We start from the raw sequence: 25,594 nt of genomic DNA on the forward strand, positions 1-25,594 counted from the left end.
GTTCAACTGTTCGTTTTCATTCATTCATTCATTCATTCAGCAAGTTCTTATAGTGTATTAGGATCTGTGCCAGGCCCTAGGAATATAGGTGAATGAGACAGACCCAGGTCCTGCGCTCATGTAGTAAGGTCTCCTAACCATAGATGCCCTCCACAAAGTGCCCTTTTATGAGTGTGCTGGGAATTTTTTTTTTTTTTTAAGATTTTATTTGAGAGAGAGAGAGAGAGAGAGAGAGCATGCATGAGTGGGGGATGGGGGGGCAGTGAGGGTCAGGGGGAGAAGCTGACTCTCCCCTGAGCAGGGAGCCTGATGCAGGGCTCGATCCTAGGACCCTGAGATCATGACCTGAGCTGAAGGCAGATGCTAAATGACTGAGCCCCCCAGGCGCCTGCTGGGGATGTTTTCATAGACCTCTTTGACATTGGATGGAGAAAAGGTGTCTTCTGAGATGGATGCTGCCTGGAAGATGGTCCCGTTTTTGTCTGCAGTTGCAGACGGTCCCTAGCTGGCCACTCCCTCCGGCTCCCTGCCCCTACTCCTGTCCCCAAGGCTATTGGAGTTAACATTGGCCTTTAGCAGCTTGCCGGAAGGATGCAGTTTACTGTCTCAGGTCCAGAGCAAGTAGGCTTTCTTGGGATGGAAATTCCCCTCCCAGCAGTGGTTTGAGAGCCTGGAATTCAGTTCCTTGGAAGAAGCTGAGCTTTTCATTAGAGATCAAAGACTGACCCTGGGGAGAATTCACAGAGCTGTTCTGGGCTGGAAAGGCCCCCTTTGGGCATATCACTTCCTTTCCTGGCTCTGTTGGTCAGGGAACCAAACCATGGAGAGGGAGGAAAGGAGATGTTGGGCAGCCCAAGGAGCCACGCTGCTGGGGAACAGGCCTCTCCTGGGGTAGATCATACAGGAGCAAAAGAGGTTAAACCGATTTACCTGGAGGAGATCAGGGAGTGGGAGGCGCAGCAGAGGGAGCTGGGTTCTGGGCCCGAGGCTCACTTGCTCTCTTCGTCTCTGATTTGCCTGGTCCGACAAGTGCTCAGTTCATGAGGTATACACTGGACTCCTGGTCTCGTGGTTCAAGACTCCCCACAGCTTCCCCCCAACCCCCCATCTTTCCTTTATTACCTCCCCAAGCGTCATGTCCTGCATCTGACTGGATCACAAAGCATGCATTTCTTGTCACAGGGAACTCGGATGTGACCCAGGCTAGAGAAGTCAGTGTGGGCCATTGGGAGACTCAGCCAATGTGAGAAACTGGAATCAGCAGAGGAAAGAGGAGGCCTGTGGGGGGTCCTGTGGAGTAGAACAGGGAATCTGACTTGGGGCTCACATCTCATTGCACCTGGGCTCAGGCCTCCAGGCTTGGGCGCCGAGGACTCAGGCTTGCCTTCTCCTTGCTGCTGTGCCCTGTCCTCCCTTCCCCCAGTGCCAGGACCGCTTCCTGGGCTGCCGCAGACCAGTCTGGCACGGGGAGATGTGGCAGTGAGTTTGCGTCATGTCATGGTGGACCCCGGGAAGGGGTCCTGCGGGCACTCTGGACCCTCTCCTGCTCCGGGGTCCACACTCTGCGGCTAGGCCGTTTGTGGGTCTCTGCATGGGTATCCCCAGTGATGAGGAACTTTGGGGGACATAGTGACATTCTAGGAGACATCTTCCTTGTGTTGACCCACCTCGGCCAGAAAGAGCTTCATCCCTTTTTGGGCAGCTGTTACCTGCCCCAGACTGTCCTCCTCCCAGCTCGCACCCAGCTTTATCAGCTCTTCCTCGTGTCAGACTGCCCAAGGGCTGAGACCCCCCCGACCCCATCCTCGGGGTCTAGTTTACCCACATGCATGTTCGTACGAGGCTCCCCAAATTGGTGCCTGTACCCAGGGGTTTCCTTCATCCTTCATCAGTCAAACCCCATGAGGCATAGGATTTCCCAGGGCCTCATAGATTTGCCCAGCTATGGAAGCCCCCAGTGGGCTAGAAACATGAGCCAAGACCTTGACCTTTACTCAGGCCAGCAGGGAGACCTGAGGCTGAAGCCCCAGGGAGACAGGGCTGGGCCTAAGGCATCCCAATCAGCTTGCATATTCCTCAGCCCGTCCTGCACTCCAGGGGCACAGCAGCTGGGCCCTTGTCATATCGTGGGTACCTCCTTAGGCAGGAGCACACTTTCTCCTGGGAACATTTGGGGAGACGGATGGGGGTAAGGCGGGGGGAGTGGGACCACTGGGGCCATGACTCGTCTTTTCCACCTGGACAGGTGGGTTCCTCTCTGGGAGAACCGTGTGGGGACATGCATGGGCACATGGGGACCCAGGTGCTGGCAGAGCAGAGAGGTGAGCCCTGAGCCCTGGCCCCCAGCTCAGCCGTCACTACCCAGGAGCCCTTGGACAGGCCACCCCACATTTCCCTCTTTGGGGTTCTCCTCTGTTCAATAGAGCTATCCACTCCCCAAGTATCATTTAGCTTGAATAGTCGATGATTCCATGAAGAACTCTATTTCCTTACTAGCTAATAATGGAATTTTTATCTTTTCTGAGATAATGAGTGACTTTCTTCCTTTTCCTTCTTTCCTTCCTTCCTTCCTTCCCCCTTTCTTCCCTGTCTTCCTTCTCCTTCCCCTATCTTTCTCTTTTTCTCTCCCCTTCATTCTCCCATCCCCCCACCCCTTGCCGGAAGATTCCTAAGCCCCTTCTAAGAACAAAGGACGTCTACTGCATCGTATTTGCCCTGAAAGCCCTCTTGTCACAGCTTATTTTTGGAGATAAAATTTGCCCTCGAACGAAATGCCAAGTATAAGAAGTGAGTGCTGCAGTGAAATGGGGAGGGGCGTCCCTGTGGCTGGGAAGGCCCTGGATCGCTCCAAGGGGGACGGGCATCTGCCCTGGGGAGTCTGGGCTGCACGGGGCATGACAGTCTGGGTAGAAAGGAGAGCAGTGCTGGGGTAGGGAGTGGCTGTCAAGGGCTGGAGGCAGGCAAGGCCCCTGGGGGTCCGGGAGAGGTAAGAGGGAAGATCACCTAGGGCAGAGAGGGAGAGAGAGGTCAGGAGGGGAATCTGGGCAGGGAATACTGAGAATTGGGCTTCAGGGCAACGTGGTAGTTCCTTGGAAGGTGAGTTTTGACGGTCAGTGCTGGTCTGCTCTGCATCTCACCACTTTTAGCCCACTTCGGATTCTGGGCATCACACAGATCTCAGCAGAGGCTGGGGCAGGAGACGGGCTGGGTTTCTGGGTCTGGGCCCCTGGGGACAGCACAGCAGTCGGTTCAGAAACACCTTCCAGGGCTTTCTACATGGCTTTCCAGTGAGCAAGATGAGAAGACTGGCGGGAAGATGTTTGTGGCCTCAGACAGCTGAGATTTTTTAGCAGGTATACAGGGTCAGGTGTCGTCATTATGGGTCACAAGTCTAGTAGGAAACTAAGGCCCAGAGAAGTCCTACGTCCTGTCCAGGTCTGACTGAGAGGGGAGGCATGCTGGCCGCTAGGACAGGCTCTGGTGCCAGATAACTCTGCCTGGCTTTGAAACCCTCTTTGGTGGCAGAGGCCTTCTTCACTGGCCTCTTGTAAGCAATCTGCTTTTCAAAAGACTGGTTTTCTTTACTGTGCTTTTTAGAAAGGAGTGAACTCTAACCCCAGCCCTAGCTTCTGGGAAAGGGCTCAGCAGGGACCAGACTTCAACCATTTCCTGTGCTCTGTTTCCTCACACTGTCCTGGGGCCCTTGGGAGGGAGTCTGGGGGCACCCCCTCCCTTCTGACTCTGTGGGCCCTGCCCCACATCCCTCCCCTCCCCACCGCCTTTTCTGGCCCCAGCTCTGAGGGAGGGTGCCGCTGGGCCAGCGAGCAGGAACCTGACACCCTGAGAACGGACCTGGGGAGGGTGGGACACGCCAGGCCAGTGTCCCTGGAGACCTGGAAGCTTCGGGTCTGCTCTACTCACCCAGGGTCCCATAGCCCTGGGAGGAGCTGGAGAGCTTTGGCCCTGGCCTGATGGTAGGCTCTGCAGCAGGGACCTGGGCAGTCCTTGTGCCCGAGCCTTGTGCCCCAGCAGGTGACAGTCTGTGGGGGCCGTCCGCATGGGCAGCAGGCCAGGCTGAAGGGATATCAGGTTCTCCTTCCCTTTTTGTCTGAGGGCTTGAAGGTAGTGCCTCTGCACCCCAGAGTCTTGGGGATGAAAGCCCCTGTACTTCAGGGTGACCGTGTTGGTGCAGATTAGAATACAGCTAGAATATGCCTCCAGCTCAGGAGGTCACCTGCTCTGAAGAAGACTCCGTTAGACCTCATGGCTCCACTGTCTCAGTCGCCATCCCAAGCGTGCTGACTTGTTGGCCTGGATCCCCTCTGCTTCCACCTAGGCCCGGCCCTAAGGCTCCCCCGGTCCCCTTGACTCTGTCCCCAGGCCAGAAATCACAGACTGTCCCCGTGTGTCCTCTGGGCATACTGGCCCCGTTTCTGCACCTTCCTCCTCCTTGAGAGGTCCTCTCACTGCCACCCCTGCTTTATCAAGCTTCCTAGTTCCCTGGGCCCTGGCTCCACCTTCCATCCACAGTTGGCTTTCAGGAAAAACCTCGGTTCAAACCTCTGCTCTGTCCTTTACCAGATGCATGTCAATGAACCTTTCAGAGACTCAGGACCTGGGTCACCGTTATCCCCACCCACCTTGGCCCCAGCCCTCAGCCGCAGAGTCCTCGGCTTCTCCTTACCTTTGCCTCCACTGTGGGGTTTCTGTCCTCTGATCCACCCACTTCCAGCTGCCAGCCTGTTCAGGATCCCTGCCCACGAGGCATAAATCAGTCCCCGATCCCCAGGCATTGGGGGAGCACCTGCTGAGTCCCATGTGGACCAGGTGGGCATCCTGTGTGCTTCCCCTCCCCCGCCGTGCAGGGCTAGACGGGGCCTCCCTCTGCAACCCTGTACACCGCTGCCTGCACCCACCCCGTCCCTGACCCTGCGCACGGGCAGGGCCCCTGTGCACGGGCAGGGCCCCTGTTTGAAGGTGCTGCCCCCAGCCCCAGCTCTCTGGGCGACGCTGTGAGCACTGATTGTCTGAATTCAAAGACGCGAAGATGTTTTTGTGTCTTACACTTGATGGGTTCTTTAGGAGGGTGCTTTGTTTCTGGGTGCTCCTTCGTTCTCTTCACTCCCTCAAAACGCTATTTAGCTCCTGATGAAGCTTGTAGTCGATGGCATTTCAGCCCCAAGGAAGTATGATAAATGGATAGTGTAATCAGGGACATCTGGAGATTGTTTTTTAACCCAAGGGAGTCACTGTAATGGGAAAAATTGTGGGTTGTCTCTTGATGGGGGCATTTGGGGATGTAAGTGCTGTTCAGACGTCACTGATCGTTGGCTTGTCACGGGCCCAGATATTCTATGCTGAGAACTTCACTGCTCTGGTCTTAGAGACCAAATAGAATACTATTTCTGCTGCTGTCACAGACCCTCCACGCCATAGGATTGAGGCAAGCCTGGGGTCTAGAGACCAAATAGAATACTATTTCTGCTGCTGTCACAGACCCTCCACGCCATAGGATTGAGGCAAGCCTGGGGTCCCTGAATGTCTGTCTCCTGGCTTCAATTCCCTTTCTGAGCGGGGATGCTGAGACAGAATCGTCCGGGGATGGAGATGAGGGGAGAGGGACCCAAAGTCCCAGAGTGGGAAGTCAAAGGGTCTTTGCAGGTAAAAACTACCCAAAACAGGGCAGACACTTTGGATCCCCTTTCTCTTGCTGCCCGTCCCGGAGAGAGGGTGCTACTCTCACTGCCAAGTGCACCAACCGGGGGTTCCGGATGGCAGGGGAGCATAGCCTCTCCGGGCTGGGACAGTCCGTGGGTCCTCTTCCTAATGGGCCGCCATGGAAACCCAAAGGCTCGCCTCGCAGGGTGGGTGCTCTGGTGGCAGGATGCTGGCCAGCCCGGCCTGAGCGGTCCCTGGCCAAGCCGCGGCTTTCAAACCCAGAGCTCACCCGGGTCCTTCCTGCCATTCTCGTTCCCTCTGGATTTCAAGCCTGTCTGCCCTCCGCCGTCTCGGTGCAGCCAGTGCCACAAGCTGCTGTTTCTCCCCGAGACCCCCCAGCGGTCAGCAGCTCTCCCCTGAACGCCGGCTCCCAGAGAGGTGCGTGGGGATCCAGAAACAGTAAGGCACGAAGCTCTGCCAGCTGGGGGTGGTGAGTGTGAAGAAAGAGCCCGAGGTAGCCCCTGCCAGGTGCCAAAGGAGTGGTACAGACAGGGCTTTCTCCGGGAACTCAGAGGAGGGTGGTGGGCAGGGGAGGCATTTTTGGAAGAGCGGAGAAGTGACCTTTAAAGACGGGGAAGGCAGTCGGTGAGGTGTGAGCAAAGGGCCCAACGGGGGGATATGTGTGGTGTGTCTGGAACGTTGAAGCTTCAGGCAAAGGGGTGTGCATCTCACCTGTAAGCCACGGGGAGCTCCCTGAGGGAAGACAGGCCAGGTAGGAAACCTGGCTAAAAACTCCGCTCTGGGGATGCAGTTGGCGGTCTTTAAGGCTGTGCTCTCCCAGAGCCAAGCCACCAGCCACGGACGGCAGCTGAGATCTTGGCAGGTGGGGCTAGTTGGGACTGAGATGCACTTTGAATTCAGAAGCTACACTGGGTTCTGAAGGCTTCGTCCAGATAGAAAACAATGTTAAATACCTCCGTCATTTTTTTTCTCTCTCAAGTACACGTTGAAATAATAACACATTGGATGTATGGCCCATGTAACGTAAATTATTAAAATTAGGTCCACCTGTGTTTTTTTACTTCTTTGAAGGGTGGCCGGCAGAAAATGTTAAGTTCCAACCAGTGGCTCACCTCATCATCCTTTTGGACAAGGCTGGATTAGAGTCTTTATAATATACTCTTTTTTTTTTTTTTAACACAATTCCCTTTCTCTGTAGTCATGACTGTCTTTCACTTCTTTTTAAGATTTTATTTATTTATTTATTTATTTATTTGCAAGAGGGTGAGCAGGGGGAGGAGTACAGGGAAGGGGACCAGCAGACTCTGTGCTGAGCCGGGAGACCAAGATGCGGGGCTCGATCACATGACCTGAGTCGAAACCAGGAGTCCAACGCTGAACCAACTGAGCCACCCAGGCGTCCTCACTTCTTCTCATTCTCTCTCAATAGCCGTCCTTCCCTCTTCTTGCCCCTGTCTTCCTGTCACCTTGGCCTTCTTCTCTCTTGATGGTCAGGTGTGACGACAGGAGGTCCTGCTCCCCTCTGAAATGATGGCTGGAGCCCCTGCAGAGCTTGGGGGAGCCCATCTCTCTCAGGTGCTATCCCCTATTTTTGGCTCCTCTTTCTTGGTTTGTGTCTGAGAAAGGGTGCGGTGAAGGTTGGCATTTTTGAGACCCTGCATGCTTGAAAGTGTCTTTATTCTATCCCCACACCTGATCAATCAATCCTTCTGCTGGGTGTAGCATCCTAAATTAGGATCCGTCCCCCAACCCCGTCCCTCCCCCCCATTCCCCCAGTGTCCTGAAGGCAGTTTCTCTCCTGTTTTCATGCTTCCAATGTTGCTCTTGACAAATCCCATGCTATTTTGCCCTCCACACCCTTCGTGTGGCCCCTGTTTGCTTTCTTTCTGGAAGGTGTCAGGATGATCTTGGCTCCTACAATTTGGACATTTCACCAGTGCTTTAATGTGGGGTTCTGCCCCCGTCCATTCTGCAGAGCACTCCGGGAGCCTTCTATCCAGAAGCACAGACCGTCAGTTCTGGGAAACACAATATTTTCCATAATCTCCTCCCCGTTGTTTCCTGCAGCTTTTCTCTCTCACTAGTCACGTATGGAACTTCCGACCCATCTTTCTATGTTTGTATCTGTTTTCTCTTACTTACCATCTCTTGGTTTTCTCGTTCTGCTTCCTGGGAAAGTTCCCCAGCTTTATCTTCTGACCGTCCTCTTTTTGGCTTCTCTTGTTTTCCTTTAGCTCCTTTAAAAAAATCTTCTTATTTCATGAATCCAACATTTTATTTCTCAGAGGATATTAACTGTAGTGTTTTTGGAGTTTATTTTTTCCTGGTCCTTCCATTACCTCTGTTCCTCTGAGTTCCTTTTCTTTTCTCCTTTTTAAAATTTGATACACTCTCTGTTTTCACCCTGTAGTCTTTCTCAGAGACTGGTTACCTTTGGGTTATCTGTTCATAGTGAAGAGTAGGTCACTAAAAGCTTTCCAGAAACTGTACGTGAGTGTGTTTGTGTGGAATTTTTAATTTATGGGCTTCATTACAGAGTGGCCAATTGGAGACCCAGACATTTTACTGGGGACTCCCAAATAGAAGTTTCTGTAAAGCTCTTTCTGCGACCAGTTCCCAGCACTCTGGATGACAGTGCTTTCAGAACCAAGTGGCAGAAGGGGGTGTCCTCTGCTTGCCCCCAACTGCTGTGCACCTGCCCTCCTCTATGGGAGCTTGTCTGGCCCACTTTTCCTACAAAATGTCAGGGTGAGGGAGGGGTAGGTTGTCAGTGCCTTCATGGGAAAGGGGAGAAGCCCCAGGCAGACTCGGTCCTCATACAGACTTGTAATTGGTGTCCTCTCTCCTGCCTTCCAAAGTAGCCAGCACCTCCAATTCCTGATCTTTCCAGCACGGGTGGCAAGATCTGTCCACCTCTTGCTGACCGCCCCTTCGGTAGGCACTGGGTTTCCAGTTCCTCAGTTCTGCTTATTCCTCCATCTGCTTTCGATCTTCCAAAAATCTGTTGACATCTGTTGCCTGTGAGTGTCGCTTCTACTGTTCTCTCTGTCCTTATCTATCATCTTCTCTTTATTCCTTTGCTCTCATTTCAGTGGGGGTTGGAAGGAGCAGATGTGTGGTGAGCTTACCACATATAGCAGGAAGCCCCTGTGAATGCTTCTAAAGTTTGCCCAGTCCCTTCCCTTACTTAGTAAAGGATGCCCCTGGGTCATTCCTCATGGAGAATTTGTAAAGGCTTTCCTGTCGTCAAGGTCAATTTTATTTAGAAAAGTGGAGGAGACTAGATTAAACATACCCTGAACCCAGCCTAATGTTGCTTTTAAATTAATTATAACATCATAACAAATTATTTAATTTTTATTTAAATAAAAATGACTTTTTTGCATTAGTCCTTTTCACAGAACTGCATGGAAAACAATGTCTGGTTGTTTTGTCTCTGGAAATTAGGGTTCCCTATGGGCTGGGTCCTCCGCGAGGCTGGACAGCCTTTTCTCTAGGTGGCATTTATTAAAACAGGAAGTAGGGCCAATGAGATTGCATGGGAGGAGTCTAATTCAGGAAAGCCAAACTGCCTTCAGGGGTCTTAACTCCTTTAACAAGTGTGTTGGTTTTTTTAAAGGATGCTGGCTTCTCTATTCACTGCCCAGAACACGCCTCCCCCTTCCAGCACACACAGTCCTGAGCCTCTCACTGGCAGCGGCCTGACGGCCAGGTGGACCTGAAAGCAATGACCTCGCGGGCTTCCAAGGAAGGTCACCTGCCCCACCAGCCGCAAGGGCGTCCCCTCGGCAGGGGCGGGGCGCAGGGCGGGTCGTCACGGAGTCTTCTCTGTCCTTGCCTCTCCAGGTGCCCCTTTTCAAAGGTCTCAGCATCCTCACGCTACCTCCTGCCGTCACTTCCACCTGGGCCCCCCGCAGCCGCAGCAGCTGGCGCCCGACTTCCCCCTGGCCCACCCCGTGCAGTCGCAGCCGGGCCTCAGCGCCCACATGGCCCCGGCCCACCAGCACAGCGGCACCCTGCACCAGTCGCTGACTCCGCTGCCCACCCTGCAGTTCCAGGACGTCACAGGTCCCTCCTTCCTACCTCAGGCCCTGCACCAGCAATACCTCCTGCAGCAGCAGCTCCTGGAAGCCCAGCACCGCAGGCTCGTCTCGCACCCGAGGTGGGCGGGGCCGGGGCGGGGCCGGGGGCGGGGCCTCGAGCAGGACTCTGGGCTTCCGGCTGCCACCCCGCCAGCTGGGCGGGCAGTCACCACGTTGGGGTTCTGTGCGGGAGACAGCTTTTACTCCAGTTTCAGGCGGTGAACGCCCCCTGGACCCGACACGGGTTCCCTCGGTAGCCAGTGTGTGTCCTTGTCACATCACCCAGGTGCAGGGGCAGGGCCGGATAACTGGTGGTTTACAGTGCTCACGGTGGAAGATGGGAGTCCTCACGTCCCCTGGAGCTTCATGATCACCTGATTCTAACACCTAAGGTCCCTAAGGGACACCGAAGGACACAGCTCTTCGCCCTGCCCTCGGAGAGCCCATGGTCTGGTTGGGGCGACCAGCTATGAAACAAATGAAGAGTAAAATTAGATAATACTGGGCAAGTCAGTTCACCTCTCCGAGCCTCAGCTGTTAAGAGAAAGAGAGTACATCAGGGGTTCGCAAACATTTGTGCCTTAGGACCCTTCACACTCTTAAAAATTATTGAGGATTCCACAAGCTTCTGTTTACACGGGTTATAACTATTGATATTTACCATGTTGGAAATTAAAACTGAGCTGTTTAAACCATATTTATTAATTCATTTAAAAATACAAGAACAAATCCATAGAAACAAAAAAGACCAATTGTGTCTTTTTTGTGAAAAGAAGGTATATATACATGTAGTGAGAAGAGGGATTTTTTCTTTTTTTTAACATATTTGCAAATCTTTAATGCCTGGCTTAATAGAAGACAGCTGTGTTCTCATGTCTTCTTCTGCAGTCTGTTCCAGAATCACATGTAGTTTCTAGAAAATTCACCATTCACCTGTGAGATAATGAGAGTAGAAAAGCAAATAACATCCTAGTACTATTATGAAAATAGATTTGACCTCACAAACCCCATGAAGGAGTCTCAGGGACTCCCAGGGGTGCCTGGACCACACTGAGGACCGCTAGACCTGATGATTTCTAAGGCTCTAAGAGTCTGTGACTGTGGGGGTTGGGGTGTGGGGTGCACAGGTGACTGTTGTAGCAGGTCAGAGGGAGGAGAGGTCATCATGCCTGCGGTGTGCAGGGAGACCTTCCTGTAGGTGGTGTCTTTGACTGGGGCCATCAAAGCTGGGAAGAGTGTGGAGAAGGGTGGAGGAGAGGAGAAGGGTGTGGTAGGAGCAGAGGGGTGCACAGGTGTGGGAAAGCCTACAGGAGGCACGTCTGTGTCCCCTGAAGACAGCCCACGAAATTCAGAGGGAGGAAGTAGGAGAAATAGCAGAGGAGGCTGGGGAGTTTGGGTAGGACAGGTGGCCGGCAGGAGACACACCGACAGAGAGGACTCAGCATAGTGGGCAGCCCCCAGACAGCAGGAATGTTTGAATTATTGACAGCCACCAGCTGGGAAATGTCCTTGGAATTTGGGAACAGGGACAAAACTCACTGCTCTGTAGGCTGTAGGCTCAGGCTGGCCAGGGCTGCTCAGTGCTCCTAAGGGCTTTGCTGGCCCCGGGGCAGCCTTGATGCCATGGGCCCTCCTTCCCTTCCCGTGCAGGCGGAGTCAGGAGCGTGTATCTGTCCATCCCCACCGCCTCCACCCCAGCTTCGACTTCGGCCACCAACTCCAGACGCCTCAGCCCAGGTATTTGGCTGAGGGCACTGACTGGTGAGTGTTTGGGGGCCCTAAGCAAGGGAGGGGTGGGGAGGGTCTTGCCTGATCCATGCAGTTCCTGTTTCCTTCACGTTGAATGATGCAGGAGGCCTATCTTCAAGCTCCAGGCTTTGCCTGTGCCCCCAGTCACCCTCAAGGCCACATGACCCCCACTGGGCTTGGTTAAGGCAGTTAGCTCAGGATGTGCCTGGACAGCACCATGTGCCCAGCCTGGGGCTCTGTGCTCATGGTCCTGCAGGGGAGGAGGGGACAGAGACAGGAATGACGCCTGGAAACCAGTGGTTTTTGGGAGGCAGGCAGAAAGGAGAGTCTCAGGAGCTAGCTAATCAGGGAAGGCTTCCTGGAGAGGGTGGACCTTGAGGGATCCACAGAGAGGAGCCAGGGCAACCCAGCAAGACCAAACACCGGCTTGTGGAGGCAGAGCAGGGTTGGAGGTAAGGACTGAGGACAGAAGCTGGGGAGAGAGATTGAGGGCTTTGCTGTGATATCTTTGTAGGCACTGAAATCCTGTGTCTTACAATTTCTTACACTCAGAGCAGAGGGATAGAGGTCTTTGTTGCCCTGCGATGTAGTGTTGCTTGGTTTGGGGTCCTCTGTCCCACCTGCCTCTCTGGTTCTAGCTCTGGACTTGGTTGACCTACACTAGGGTGTGATGCAGATGTCCAAACACTTGAAAAAGGCGTGTAGTTCCCTGAGGCATTTGGGTTTAGAGAGCATCACGCCTGCAACTTATTTTCAAAGAGTTCAGGGAAAAACCCCACGGAGAAGTGTTGTGTAGCTGTTGTAAGTATATGCGGAGAGAGAGAGAAGGAACTAAAAATGCGGCAAAATAGTAAAACATTAACGCTTGGGGAACCTGGGTGAAGGGGGTCTGGGAATTCTTCGGGCTGGTCTTGTAACTTTGGGGTCAACATGTTGCTGTTTGAAAGACTATAAATGCAAACAAACAAAAACTTCTATGGAGAAGCAGGGACTATATTTAAAAAAAAAAAAAAAGACAGATGTGCTCTGTGTCATTTTCCAGCCGTCAGTCAGGCAGACAGGGCTTCCAGGAATGATTCAAAAGCGGGCGAGTTCCGGTTGACTGCGTGCAAAAGGTGCTTCCAGGCGCAGGAAATAGTTGTTCTAAGGCGTTCCCATGTCTCCCAGCCCTCTGCTCGTTCTGGGGGACGCTCTGTGAAATTGAACACTTCCTCAAAGGAGAGGCTACGCGGCGGCCAACTTCAGCCCAGGCTTTTTCTAATTAGCAGATTCAAATCAGGAAGGTTTAATTGCAGTTTGGATTGAATTCTGTCCTTCAGCAGTCAAGTCCATCCAATTTAATTCAATTCAGTACACACTGGGTGATTTGAACAAACATGGGGGAGCCAGCACGGCCATTGGGACCGGGGAGGTGACATGGGTAAGTGGTGAGTCTTGTCCTGGGGTGGTGTCAGGAGCCCCCGCAGGTGTGAGCCTCCCCAGCTCGCTGGCTTTCCGCGCTTCACTCCCTCTGCCCTTCTGACCTCTGTCTGCCTGAGAAACAAAGACTGACGCCCTGAGAGGCCTCAGCAGGGGACGAGGGGGGTATCCTGCCCTGAGTCACATCTGGGTTTACCCTGGGCTTTTTCTGCCTGGCCTGTCTGCCTTACTTTGGGGTATTTAAACCCTGCTCTACCCAGGCAGCTTCTCTTAGCTGGGCATCTTGGCCAAGAGTGTGGGGGAGCAGCAGCCCTTGCGGCAGCAATCCCAAATACGCCCCCTTTTTGGTCCATACCGGATAACTCGACCCTGACCTTGAGCTCCAATGTCTCTGTCCTCATCACGCTCCTTCTTTGACTCATTCCCGGCTTCATACTTCCAGCTGTGATGCTAAGGTCTGACTGCACCCCGTTCCACTACCCAGCCCTAGCCCTGGCCAGGCAGAGCCCCCCCACAGATACCTGGGACCTGTGAGATGGTGGGTGGAAGGCAACAGCATCCGACTGTCCTTCCCCTGCCGGCGGCTCTGCCTCTGCCAAGCCTCCAGGTTCACCTGCGAGACGGTGCCAGCTCTTAAGCTCTCCGGGAAGAATGTTAGGCTCAAGGTAGTAGCCAGACCACAGCATGCTTCAAGGCCGTTGATAGTGAATGGAAAATAAAGTTTAGCTTGATATTTAGATGCAACTGACAAGAAACTATGCATTGAGACAATGCTCCCCATATATATACACACAGACACACAGACACACACTCACATACACACACATCACATCTGGAAGCAGGAATTCCTTAAATATCTCTCATATCTTTTTTCCTTAGTTTGGATGTATTTGTTGAAGAGATGTGGGCTGTTTTTTCTGTGTTTCCCCCCACTTGGTTCTTGCTGGTTGCCCTCTGCTGTATCCGTTCAGAGGTCCCTCCATTTTCCTCAGTTCCCGGTGCACTGGCACTTAGATCAAGGGTCGAGCAGATTCACGTTCAACTCTTACGATTTCTTGGCAAAAATACTGACAAGGGGTGTGTTCTCCCAGCAGAAAGATGGTTGTCTCTCCCTCTGCGGTGTTAGCCATTGGTGATCTCTGTCCGGAGCCTTTACTTCTTTCGGGGATGCAGGGAGGTGCTGAATAACTCCACCACCCCTTATTCATTTGTTAGCTAGAAAGCTTTTATAAAGAGGAATTTCCCTTCATCAACTATTTGGCTACCCTCTGTCCAGTTAACAGAGGAAAGGCAGGATAAACATTGGATTCTTTCCCTCTCTTTACTGGTTTTCAAAATGAAGCATTGGTTCCCTAACGTCCTTTGAAGGGACTGGTTTTCTTTACCATCATTTCCCTCTCATGGATCCGAACCTGTTTGAAAAGTTCCCATCTGCTGGAATGATGCTTGCTGACACGCCCCTTGTCTAAGCCCTGGCCAGTGGGAACCTCTTAAGGATGCCGTGATAACTTTCTTGCTTTCAGTTATACCAAGAGGTTTCAAATCATTTTGCACATTTTCTGCTCCAGACCTGAAATTGGCCATTTCTCAAGGAGCTCTGGTTCCTCTGTTGGAAAGACCGATTTTTTTTTTTTAAGGGAGTTTTCCCTTAAAACTTGTAGGAGGCGGGGGTAGGGGTCCAGGATGGCTTTCCCAGCCTCACGGCTGCAGAGGTCCCTCTTCTGTGGTTTTCTCACAGTGACACAAATGTGGCCTATGCGCCCCCTCCCCCTCCACTTCCACCTGACTTGTCTTCCCTTGGCTCCGTATCCCTGACCAGCTTTGGTTGGATCCTTTCAGCGTTTCTCCCAAGGATGGGCTTTGTCTTGGGAGGAGCTTCGGTGCACTCATTCTAAGGAGTTTTCTGGGGTGTAGACCATTCCAGCCCCTTCAGACCTGGCAGACCCCCTTTCTCCTGAGTCTCTGTTTCCTTCACTTTAAAGAGAGGGGAAGGGGTGGGTGACGCCGAGTCCCTTGTGGCTCTGGTGGTTTGTGACTCTGAGTCTTGTGTCTGGGGTCCCTCCTGTAAGCAGACGACTGGATCCCAGCACCCTGTGGTTCACCGTGGCTTTGTCCCCGCAGGGATCTCAGTGTGGACGCCGGCTTGAGCCCTGCCCAGTTCCAGGTGCGGCCCGTCCCTCAGCACTATCAGCATTACCTAGCGACTCCTCGAATGCACCACTTTCCCAGAAGCTCCTCCTCCACGCAGATGGTGAGTGAGAGGGCTCTGCCAGGGAACGGACCCCGGACTGCCTGTGGGTGCCGGCGGTGGCGGACCGCGGCCCATAGCTCCCCTGTGTCCTGCTGTCATGGATGCTGTCCTCCCCCTCCCACCCCCCCACCCCCGCTGTTCCCACTCTGGCTTGATCTGCTGGACAAAAGGCCTTTGTCCCCACAGGGCTCTGTGATTGCAGAAGGGGGCAGGGTGGCTCTGGGGGGCCTTTCCAGTCCCTGGCGTTGTAAGCTCCATGGAGCGGAGGTGAGGACAGGCCATTAAAGTGGCACCAGACTGTTGGCGAAATATTATCTCCTGACAGCCCATGCATGTAGCTGCCCTACAACACAATTCCCCCCTTCCAGCCCTTGTCTCCGCCATTAGCCACTCCATCCTCAGTCTTCTGGTTTGCACCATGAGAGGTTTGCATGAGTGATCACTGAAGCCCTTGTCCACTCTGATATTCTATGATTGGTGTTATGAGCACCATCTCCTATGAGAAAAAGCTAACATTCATGGAACACTCAGTGCACGGCAGGCCCTGTTCTAAGCACGTTATGTGACTTACTCACAACCTTACATGAAAGGGTGTTTATCCCTGTTTTACAGCTGGGCAAACGGGAGCAGAGAGGTTAAGAAACAGAGCTCATGCAGTGAATAGGTAGAGGAACTCTGATGGAAATCTGGGACCTCCAACTCATAGTCGGGGCCAGGGGTGGGGGTAAGGGTAGGGGGTGAGTGGGGCAGGGTCTTGCCAGGGCAGGGTCAGATCCTGTCTTTATTTAACATTTTGGTATTTTGTTCATTATGGACTTTTGGCAATAATTTTGATTTTTTTAAATATTGCATTAAAATATTATTTACCTTCATTATTGAGTCTACTGTGCTGAAATACTATTTACCTTGATTACTGAGTCTTTTGTGCTGAAATTCATGCTCTCACTGGCCCTGCCTGGCTAGGACATGGCCCATGCCCTTCACCATCTGAGACATCACCTGGGGCAGTACTGAGTAGAGGGGAAGGAAGGGGCCCGTGGCCACCCAGCTGCCTGGGTTTGAAATCATCGTCTGCCACTTAGGCACTGACTTTATCTATTTGTGTCTCGTTTCCCCTACCAGTAAGTTGGCGGTAGCAATGGTAGCCACATCCTAGATCAGATGAGATCACTCAAGTCGTTATGTGCAGTGCTTAGACAGTGCCTCTCTGGGAATAAATGTCCAATCAGCTGAGTCATCTTACTAATGATATTAGTATACGATATATATATTTGCTAATTAATTCTTACTTTATTAATTTTGTTATTTTTGGGGGGTGCTGATCTGGCATAGGCCTGGTTCTTGATGAGGAGAGGAGGGCATATAAGAGCAGGAAAGAGAGCACTCCCCACTGACGAATCTTGGGGGTGTGCAGCTTGGCCGGTTATGGGGGGAGCAGCTGGATGCTGGGCTCATGCAGCCAGGAATCCCATCTGAGGCGTTTTTCTCTCCAACAGGTCGTCCATGAAATCCGAAACTACCCTTACCCTCAGCTTCACTTCCTTGCTCTCCAGGGACTAAACCCCAGCAGACACACCTCCGCGGTGCGGGAGAGCTACGAGGTATGCCTGCCCCACTGTCTGGTTCCATCTGGGTTGGGGGAGACATCATGAATGTTCATGTTCACGGTCCCCTTTCCCTTTCTCCTGCTGGTGGGTAGGGCATGGGAGGTTGTGGGGAGCTTTGGGCTTGAGCGTAAAAGAGAGAAAAAGAGAGAGTGAGTAAAGATGTTGGGGTCTTTCAGTATCAGCCAAGTTCTTCCCGGTGGTTATGTGAGTTCTTCCTGCTAACATCTTTCAGTGCCCTCCCTCCGTATCGTGTGTGTGCACGTGTGTGAGGGAGGGAGTACATGCAGAGTGCACATGTCCACACTTTCCTCTTTGCAGGAGCTGCTGCAGCTTGAGGACAGGCTGGGAAATGTGACTCGGGGAGCTGTACAGAACACCATTGAGAGGTTCACCTTCCCCCACAAATACAAGAAGGTGAGTCTGCTAGTGGGTCAGCCTGTGTCCTTGAGGGGTTGTGGTTAGATGCTCTGAAGCTGTGATGTTTCCCGGATCTTCTCCCTTGTCTCTGTCCAGTGTTTCCAGGAGGAGAGATGGGGGTGCCTCTCATCATGAAGGAGGAGGGCTGGATGTGCGTGTGCATGTGGACTTGTGAGTGGGTGTGTTAGGTAGACATACAGGTGTATGAATGCTTGTATCTGAATGAGTGGGCAGAGGGAGCACCTGCAGTGAAGGCCAAGATATGTCTTAGAAAAGAAGTCCAAGTCCAATCCCACATGGGGACAAATGGGCAACTAAGACTTCAGAGTGGGAGTTTCCAATCCTCACTGAGCAGCAAGATCACCTGGGGAGCTTTTAAGGGCACACGTTCAAAACTCCACCCTAAGCCTATAGAAGTACACTCTTCACCGATATAGCTCAGGAGTCTGGAGTAGGATTAGAACCCAGCCATCTGATTTTTAAATATTTTAAAATTCCAGTAAATAAATTCCAGTAAATAAAAAATTTGGAAGCAACCAAGATGTCATTCAGTAAGTGAGAGGATAAACAACAGTAGTGCATCCATACAATGGAATATTAGTTCATGATTTTTAAAAAATGAGCCATGGAGAGACATTAGGGAACCTTAAGTGCATATTACTAAGTGAAAGAAGCCAAACTGAAAAGGCATACTATATGATTCCAATCATATAGCATTCTGGAAAAGGCAAAACTAGACAGTTAAAAGGTCCCTTGTTGCCAGGGGCTTTAGGGGGAGGGATAAACGAGTGAATGGGTGGATCACAGGCTATTTTTAGTGAAACTATTGTATGCCACTGTAATCGTGGACACATGACATGGTGCATTTGTCAAAGCCCATAGAACAGTACAACAGGAAGAACGAACCCTAATGTAAACTCTAATAACAGTGTTTCACTATCAGCCCATCAGTTATAACAAATGTACCACACATGAAAGATGCTAAAATAGCTCAGACTGTGTGTGTGTGTGTGTGTGTGTGTGTGTGTGTGTTGGGGGGGGGGCGAGGGAATGGGCTGTATTTTCTGCTCAATTTTAATGTAAGCTAAAATTGCTCTACAAAATAAATTCCTCTGTGAAAAAAAAAATAATTTTTTTTTAAAATTTAAGAACTAAAAGCTTGATAAGTACTGAGAGAGTTGGTGTGGGAAAACACTCATCAAAGTCAAGCCAGAGCCTATCTTACTGCCTCATGAGGCACTAGGGCTCAGTGGTCATGAGCACTAAGTGTTGGAGTCAGATAGGGCCAGTATTTAATTTCAGTGTTACTGCTGTCTTTGTTGGGCTGCTGTAATGAAGTACCATCAGCTGGGTGGTTGAAACAGCAGCCATTTATTTCTCACAGTTCTCAAGCCTGGGAAGGCACTGGGTTCTCTTCCTGACTTGTAGATGACTCCATTCTTGCTGTATCTTCACAAGGCAGAGAGAGGAAGCTCTGGTGTCTTTTCCTCTTCTTAAGGGGCACTGATCCCATCATAGGGGCTTTGTCTTCATGACCTCAGCTAAACCTAATTAGCTTCCAGAGGCTCCCATCTCCTAATATCATCACATTGGGGGGTAGGGCATCAACATCTGAATTTGGGATTGGGAGGCAAAGACATTCAATCCATAGCCACCGCTGAGAGCTGTGTAGCTCTGGACAACTTACTTGACTTTTCTGGCCCCTTCCACATCCTTTTTAGTGTCAAATAGGAATGATGTGTTAGTAGCAACCATAAGGGGTTCCTCAGTGGGATAATGCATGTAATAGTTTAGTACAGTACCTGGTATCTGGTAAGTGATCAGGGATGTTGAATTGCTCTTACCTTGATAGAGGGCTCACTTGTTCTAGGCTTGCATGGATGCCCATGATATCAGTTCAAAGGCCATGATCTTGGTCTGTGAAGATCCTCACAGAGGCATTGGATTCATCCATACATGATTTCAACCAACATTCATTATCTACAATGTGTCTTATATGGGTAGTATGTTCATGGAGGAAATGACAGTATTTCAGTAACTAAGGGTAGCATTAGCAAATGGAAGATAATCATTCTCTGCAGGGTGAGCTTTAGGATACTGGAGGAGAACGTGGAAGGCAATGAGTGGCGTGTTCAAGAGACAAGAGCAGCTTCCAATCCTCTGACCAGGGTGTGCTCACTCTCGCCAGGGCCACATACCACACCTGCCCTCAGGGCCACAGGCCATGAGGGGACAAGGAGAAAACACACATGGAGGATGGAAAGAGAACATGGACCAAGCCAATAATATAAAGAGTTGAGGTAAAAGTGATGAGAATAAAGGTAGAATTAGGGGAATAAAATATTATAAGAAAAAATAAGAATAATTAAAAATATGAAATTATAAAGTTTAGGACCCAAACGAAATGTGAAAAAAACTTTGAAAATTCAAACTGAGAGTCAAATAATACAAAACAAAAAATATTTTACAATAGCGATGATAAAAGAATAAAAAATACAAAAGAAGAATAGTCATGGAGACAAATATAAAAAGTAAGAATTGGGCAAAGATATGAAAACAGCATACAGAATGAAAACCAATCACACTGACATGAAAGGGAATGTGAATGAGGACAAAAAGGTACGGGAAGAAGGGGTAAAATTAATATAAAATAAATGCTGGGAAGAGTTCCCAGTAAAATAAAAGTTACATAGATAATGAGGAGACAACCCAGAAGACATAAAAGATTAAAAATACAAAAGAGGAAATAGGAAGATTTGAAAAGAGACTCATTAAAGAAATATAGATTAGGGACGTCTGGGTGGCACAGTTGGGTAAGATTCAACTTTTGGTTTTGGCTCAGGTTGTGATTTCAGGGTTGTGAGATCAAGCCCTGAGTTGGGTTCTGTGCTCTGAGTGGAGTCTGCTTAAGACTCTATCTTCCTCTCCCTCTGCCCCTCTCCCTGCTCTCTCTCTCTCCCTCTCAAATAAATATTTTTTAAAAAGAAAGAAATATAGATTAGATGTAGTAGAACAAAGTTAGACTATTTGGTTGAAATCATTAACTATAAAAAGGAAATAATGAATAATTGTGGGGAAAAAAATAGAAAATAGGTAAATAGTGAGCCTTATTAGTATCTTTTATAGAACATCCCTTTTCTCAAAGGACCAACTGAAAGAAGGCCACTCCTCCCAGAAACCCAGCTGGGCTATTAGGCAGGCAGACCATCATGACTCAATTCATACTCAGAAGCCATGATGATTATATGGGACTATGGATGTAATTCTGATTTTCTGGTTTCTAGACAACGGAACACTTATTGCACTGGCCATCACATGGTTTGCAGTTGGAGTGGAGAGGGCCCAGGGAGGCTGAGAGCAGAAAGCATAGATTTTCTTCTACGTTCCAGTGAGGCTACAGCACTCCAGGGACCACATCAGACTAAGGAACTCCAGAGCTTAGGACCAAGGATTGGAGTGGGGAAACCTAGCATCTAAGCTGGCCCTAAGGTCATAGTTATTCTGTGGGCAACTTTTTTTTTTTTAATCTTGTGACTCTTCAGATTTTTCTCTTGGCAAAATGACCTTTAAGTCTGCTTCTCTCTGGAGAGGGGACAGAAGGGCTAGTTTTCTTCCCATGGATATTATCAGACTGTTTCACTGCACAGCTTGGAGATGGGGACAAGAAAGGTGGGCCAGTTTAATTCACTGATTAGATTCCTTCCTCCCCAGAATATTTTTAAAGTACCTAGGATGTACCTTCTGCTTGCCCAAGTATGGAACAATACTTAAGGAAGGGTGAACCATGGTCCACATCATCTAAGAACTTGGAAATTTCTATATAGCAGTTAACGATTTTCAAATAATTAGCATAGAATTTAAAACAATTCAACTAAAGTCAACAAGTGTAAACAGCATGACTACATGATGTCCAAACTCATGTTGGAGCTAGTGCCTATCTTAAAGGAATTTTCTGGATAGGAAGAAATCCAACAATATAAAATAACTGTATGGTACAAATGATATGAGTTGAGGAATTTTGTTTTCACCTAGTTATGAATGAATATATGAGTAGAACTTAGTTGAGTGAAAGAGAGAAAAGAAGAAGGGAAGGAGAGAAGGAAGGAAGGAAGGAAGGAAGGAAAGAAGGAAGGAAGGGAGGGTAGATGGGTAGATGGATAGAAGGGTAGATGGATGGAAGGTTGGGTGGTTGGAAGCTGAGTGGATAAATGGATGGGTGGGTGAGTGGATGTATGCATGGATATATGTATGGATGGGTGAGAAGGTAGATGGGTGGATGGGTGAGATGTTGGGTGGATGGAGGGTGACCGAGTGAGTGGATGGGTAGATGAGTAAATGGGTGAGTGGATGGATGGATAAAGCACGCTGGACCTGAATGTGGAGGCAGAAGCCTGGAGGCAGGGATCTAAGTAGGAAAGGACATAAAGGAGGAGTGGACAGTGTGAGGGGAATAGGAAGGGGAAGCAGTTTATCCACAAGATATAGTTTTACCATGTACCGATTCTTCATTCCTTTCCAAACTCTATACCTGTCAGCCAGGATAACCACCACTGTATCCCAAGGCAAGGAGAAAGAACTGGGGAGGAGGCCGGGAAAAGGGTCTGGGATAAGCACCCAAGTCTGGGGATTCCTTAAGAACTTACAAAGACACTGACTCCCGGATAAGGGAGGGGAAGGCTGTGGTTGAAAGATCAGGGTCTCCAGGTGAGCTGCTCCAGGTAACTGATTCTCCTCTTCTGCTTCTCATAGCGAAGACCCCAGGATAGCAAGGGCAAGAAGGAAGAGGGGGAGGAGTCAGACACAGATGAGAAATGCACAATTTGTCTGTCTATGCTGGAAGATGGAGAAGATGTGAGGTAAGAGATCTGCTCCTTCTGTCCCCCCCTCCCTCCCCCCAAAGGTATTAATGATCAGTCGCGTGCTGTATGTCAGGGGTACAGTGCTTGTTTTCTTGTGCATGTGCATGCTAAGTGTGCCATAGATTGTTATGTGGTTCTTCTAGGAAGGTGGTGTGTGGAATGTTCTAGATGTATGATGCTTATGGTGTGGACTGGTGGACACAGAGTGTAAGAGAACAGAGTGATATTTGGCTTGGATGGGTGTAAGACAAAGTCATGGCTTTGTTTCAGGCTGGTCTGAAGGAGCTTCATGGAGGAGGAGGGCTGTGGGGTGCTCCTCCCTGACATGACTTCCCAGCCCCGCCACAGCCTCACTGCAGGGCAGGGCTCCGAAGACCCTCTTTGGCCCATCCCCCAGTGGTGCCACTGTGGGCCACCCCCCACCCCCATCCTGTGATAGCCAGTATCGCGCCGCCCCTGGCCCTCCCCGGACCCCCTCCCTTTCCACCAGCCCTCTGACCCTCCCTTCTCTTCCAGGCGCCTACCCTGTATGCATCTTTTCCACCAACTGTGTGTGGACCAGTGGCTTGCCATGAGCAAGAAATGTCCCATCTGCCGAGTGGACATTGAGACACAACTGGGAGCCGACAGCTGAGGGAGGAATTAGCCAGTGGATGCCCCATTTTCCTTCACCAGGTCCTCCCCACGGCCATAGCCCTTGCAGCCAAACTTTGCCTTCTGAGCCATTTGATGTAGAGGAAAAGCCTGCAAGCACATTTTGTGGAAAGAGGAGTTGGCGGTATCCGTGTCTGAGGGAAAGGAGGGGTGGGGGGAGGACCCCCCCCATCCAGAATGGTGACTGCCCCCATCCACCTCGCTGCGCGGGAGGGAGCTGGCCGTGCCCGGAGCAGGGGTGGGAAGGGGGGGCCCACGCTGCTGAGAATCTGGACGGGAACTGGAAGGTCCTAGCTGACAGACAGGCCCCTCAATCCTGTCCTTGGAAGGATTGTATATATACCTCTCGACCACGTAGAAACCATGTAGGGGTCTCTAGCTATTTCTGTGGATGGCAGCCGGAGCATGTTAGCTTAAGAAAAATGTCGTGTGTGGTGCTCTAGTCATCTGTGGTGGACATGTCGCTGTTACGAATTCGCACCAAATATTTCTCATTGAGTTCCTTGTTTTGGTGCCTGACTGAACCAACAAACGACAGCCCAAATCTTCCCGTCTTTATGAGAAAAAAGGAGAAAAGAATCAAAAGTGAAAAAAAAAAAAAAGCAAATCCTGTTTTCTGGTGAAAAAGGATGATTTTTTTTTTTTTTCCACCCAGGTTGGGAGGCGGGGCGGGGTGGGGGTGTATCTTTTGGTTTTGGTTTTGGTTTTTTCCTTTGCTTTTGTTTTTCTCATGTTTACAGTGCGTGGAGTGTAGAAGGGGAGCATCTGGGGGAAGGGGAGGACTGGAAAAGGAGCAGATGGGGGGCTTTGGTGGCCCCTGAGGGGCTCAGCCAGGGTGAGGAAGGCAGGGTTTGAGGAGAAGGGGGACATTCTGTCTTGAGGGAGGGCTCCCCAGGTCTAGGCCTGTCTACTTCGTTCCAGCCATGGCCCTGGTTCCACGTGGGACTAGGGAGGAGCGAGCCTTCAGCTAGAGTTGCCCCCGTGTTCCTCAGAGCCAGGGTGTCCCTGCTGATGCCACCTTCTTCCTTTCGGCTGGGCTTAAGCCCTGTCACAAAGAGGCAATTTGGCCCCTGCCTCCCTATGCAAAAAATTAACTGGATGATGAAGATATGACAGCCTAGGTGGTGGACACTTGGCTTTGGCCACAGTGCTCTCGACTGGCACTCAGGGGCTGTGGTCAGACACCACGGACCTGGAGGAGGGCCTTCAGCTTCCTTTGGGGTGTCTCAGATCCCGATGGGATCCCTCAGAGATGGCGCCGGTCCTGAGACTGCGTTGGCTGCGTTTGGGAGGCCCTGTGTCCCTAGTCTCTGGCTCTTTCTTTGACTCCTCTCTTTCTCTGTGTCTCATTCTCCTTCTCCTTAGAGGGGACACAAAAGACAGTGCATCTCCATTGCCACCTCTTGTACCTCCCCCAGATGTGATGAGGGTTGACACGATCGACCCCAAAGATTCATGCCCCATCCTGAGAACTCCTTGGAGTTTAGGGACAGGGGTGGTGGGAGAAACAGACCTGGAAGTTCCAAGGGATACCACATAATGTGTCTTTCTGCACCACCCCACAATTTTTCTTGAACCCCAAAAGAAGCAGAGAGATGGGAGGACAGAATAAAGGAGATGGGGAACATCCACCAAATTTCAAGCCCAACCCAGTTTTCTTCACTCATGGGTGGAAAACCCGGCCCAGCTGGAATTCTGTTCCCTTCCTTTGCTCCTCCCCCTCCCTTATTTGCACTGTCCTCAGTCTTCCCCTCCCTTCCCTCCTCCCCCAGTCTTAATGCCCTCATATCAGTAAGAGAAAACTAAGGAGGAGAGGATATTTGTCCCACCCATGAAGAAATTCTGTAAGGTTAAGAAAATCTGAGTCTGCATTGCTACTACAAAGGGTACATCCAGCACCAATGGGCAAAAATGACCGAGAGGCAGATTTTGGCTTGAGGTAGAACCTTTTAGCACAACCAGAGCTGTGAGGCGGAGGCATGCCTCTTCTGAACACCTGCAGTCACAGAATGGGGGATGTGGCTGGCTTCCTGTGGGAGGGTTACTCAAGGCGCTTACTCAGACTGAGGCCTCTTCCAGCACCAATACTCTGGTGTTCTAGAAAATCTTTACTGAGTGCCTGCTCAGTGCTGGGAGAGAGGACGATATCCCTGCCTTAAGGAGCTTACCCTTTAGCTTAGGAGCCAAGACGCACATAATAGCACAAAAATGGTGACTGGCTGATGCAGGGTTAAAGGCGATGAGCATTAACTTGTCCAGTTTCATGGTTCCAGGGTGGGAATTGTGTCTCTGGGGGGAGACACGGCTGGGGAACCCAGGGGTGTAGAAAGTGCTTCCGAGTCAGGATTTTGGGGAGAGCTAGTTACCAGTAGCTGCAGGAAGTAGGGACTTCTCCCCGGCCTGCTGTGACCTGGGGGTAGCCAGGGTGGTCTAGGGAAAGTCACTCCCCTCCCAGGCTGGGGCTCTTGTGCTCTCTGATGCTGGGTCCGAAGGCTAGCAAGTGGAGGGAGTGGGGGCGGAGCCAGATGGCGCCAGACCTGGGTTCTGGTCTCAGCTCTTCGATTACAAAGAATGCTATGCTGCTGGGCCTCAATTTCCCCAGCTGTAATGCAAGGAGGTTGGATTGGATGCTTGCTCAATTTCCTTCCAACACACATTCTCTGATCCTCCCTGACATGGACACATCTTTCAAGCCGTGGGGCCCCGCGCCTTCCGAGCTATTGCAGGTAGCTTCTAGCGGGCACCAACATCTGTCTCCGAGGCTGGGAGCGGGACTCAGTCCCTTCCTCCTCCCTGTTCTGGGCAGGCTCTGAGGGCCCCAGGCTAACATTAGGCACTGACTGGGGTCGGGATCGCCCAGCGGGGAGAGGTCAGCCA

At 51.0% G+C, this 25,594-nt stretch overlaps 1 protein-coding gene across 1 annotated transcript in view; it reads left to right on the forward strand.

The window, feature by feature from the left end:
• Positions 1-23,313, forward strand: part of LOC111142641 (ring finger protein 165) — a 98,379-nt gene extending 75,066 nt beyond the window's left edge. The window contains exons 2-8 of the mRNA XM_022495954.1: positions 9,526-9,841; positions 11,412-11,522; positions 15,051-15,180; positions 16,677-16,781; positions 17,106-17,201; positions 21,954-22,060; positions 22,580-23,313. Of these exons, the coding sequence (XP_022351662.1) occupies positions 9,526-9,841; positions 11,412-11,522; positions 15,051-15,180; positions 16,677-16,781; positions 17,106-17,201; positions 21,954-22,060; positions 22,580-22,697 (983 nt within the window). The 3' untranslated portion in view covers positions 22,698-23,313. The remainder of the gene's footprint in view (positions 1-9,525; positions 9,842-11,411; positions 11,523-15,050; positions 15,181-16,676; positions 16,782-17,105; positions 17,202-21,953; positions 22,061-22,579) is intronic.
• The last annotated feature ends 2,281 nt before the right edge of the window (positions 23,314-25,594 follow it).

The sequence above is a fragment of the Enhydra lutris genome, unplaced genomic scaffold (genome assembly GCF_002288905.1).
Source record: "Enhydra lutris kenyoni isolate GAN:26980312 unplaced genomic scaffold, ASM228890v2 scaffoldscaffold8, whole genome shotgun sequence".
NCBI classification, from domain to species: Eukaryota; Metazoa; Chordata; class Mammalia; order Carnivora; family Mustelidae; genus Enhydra; species Enhydra lutris.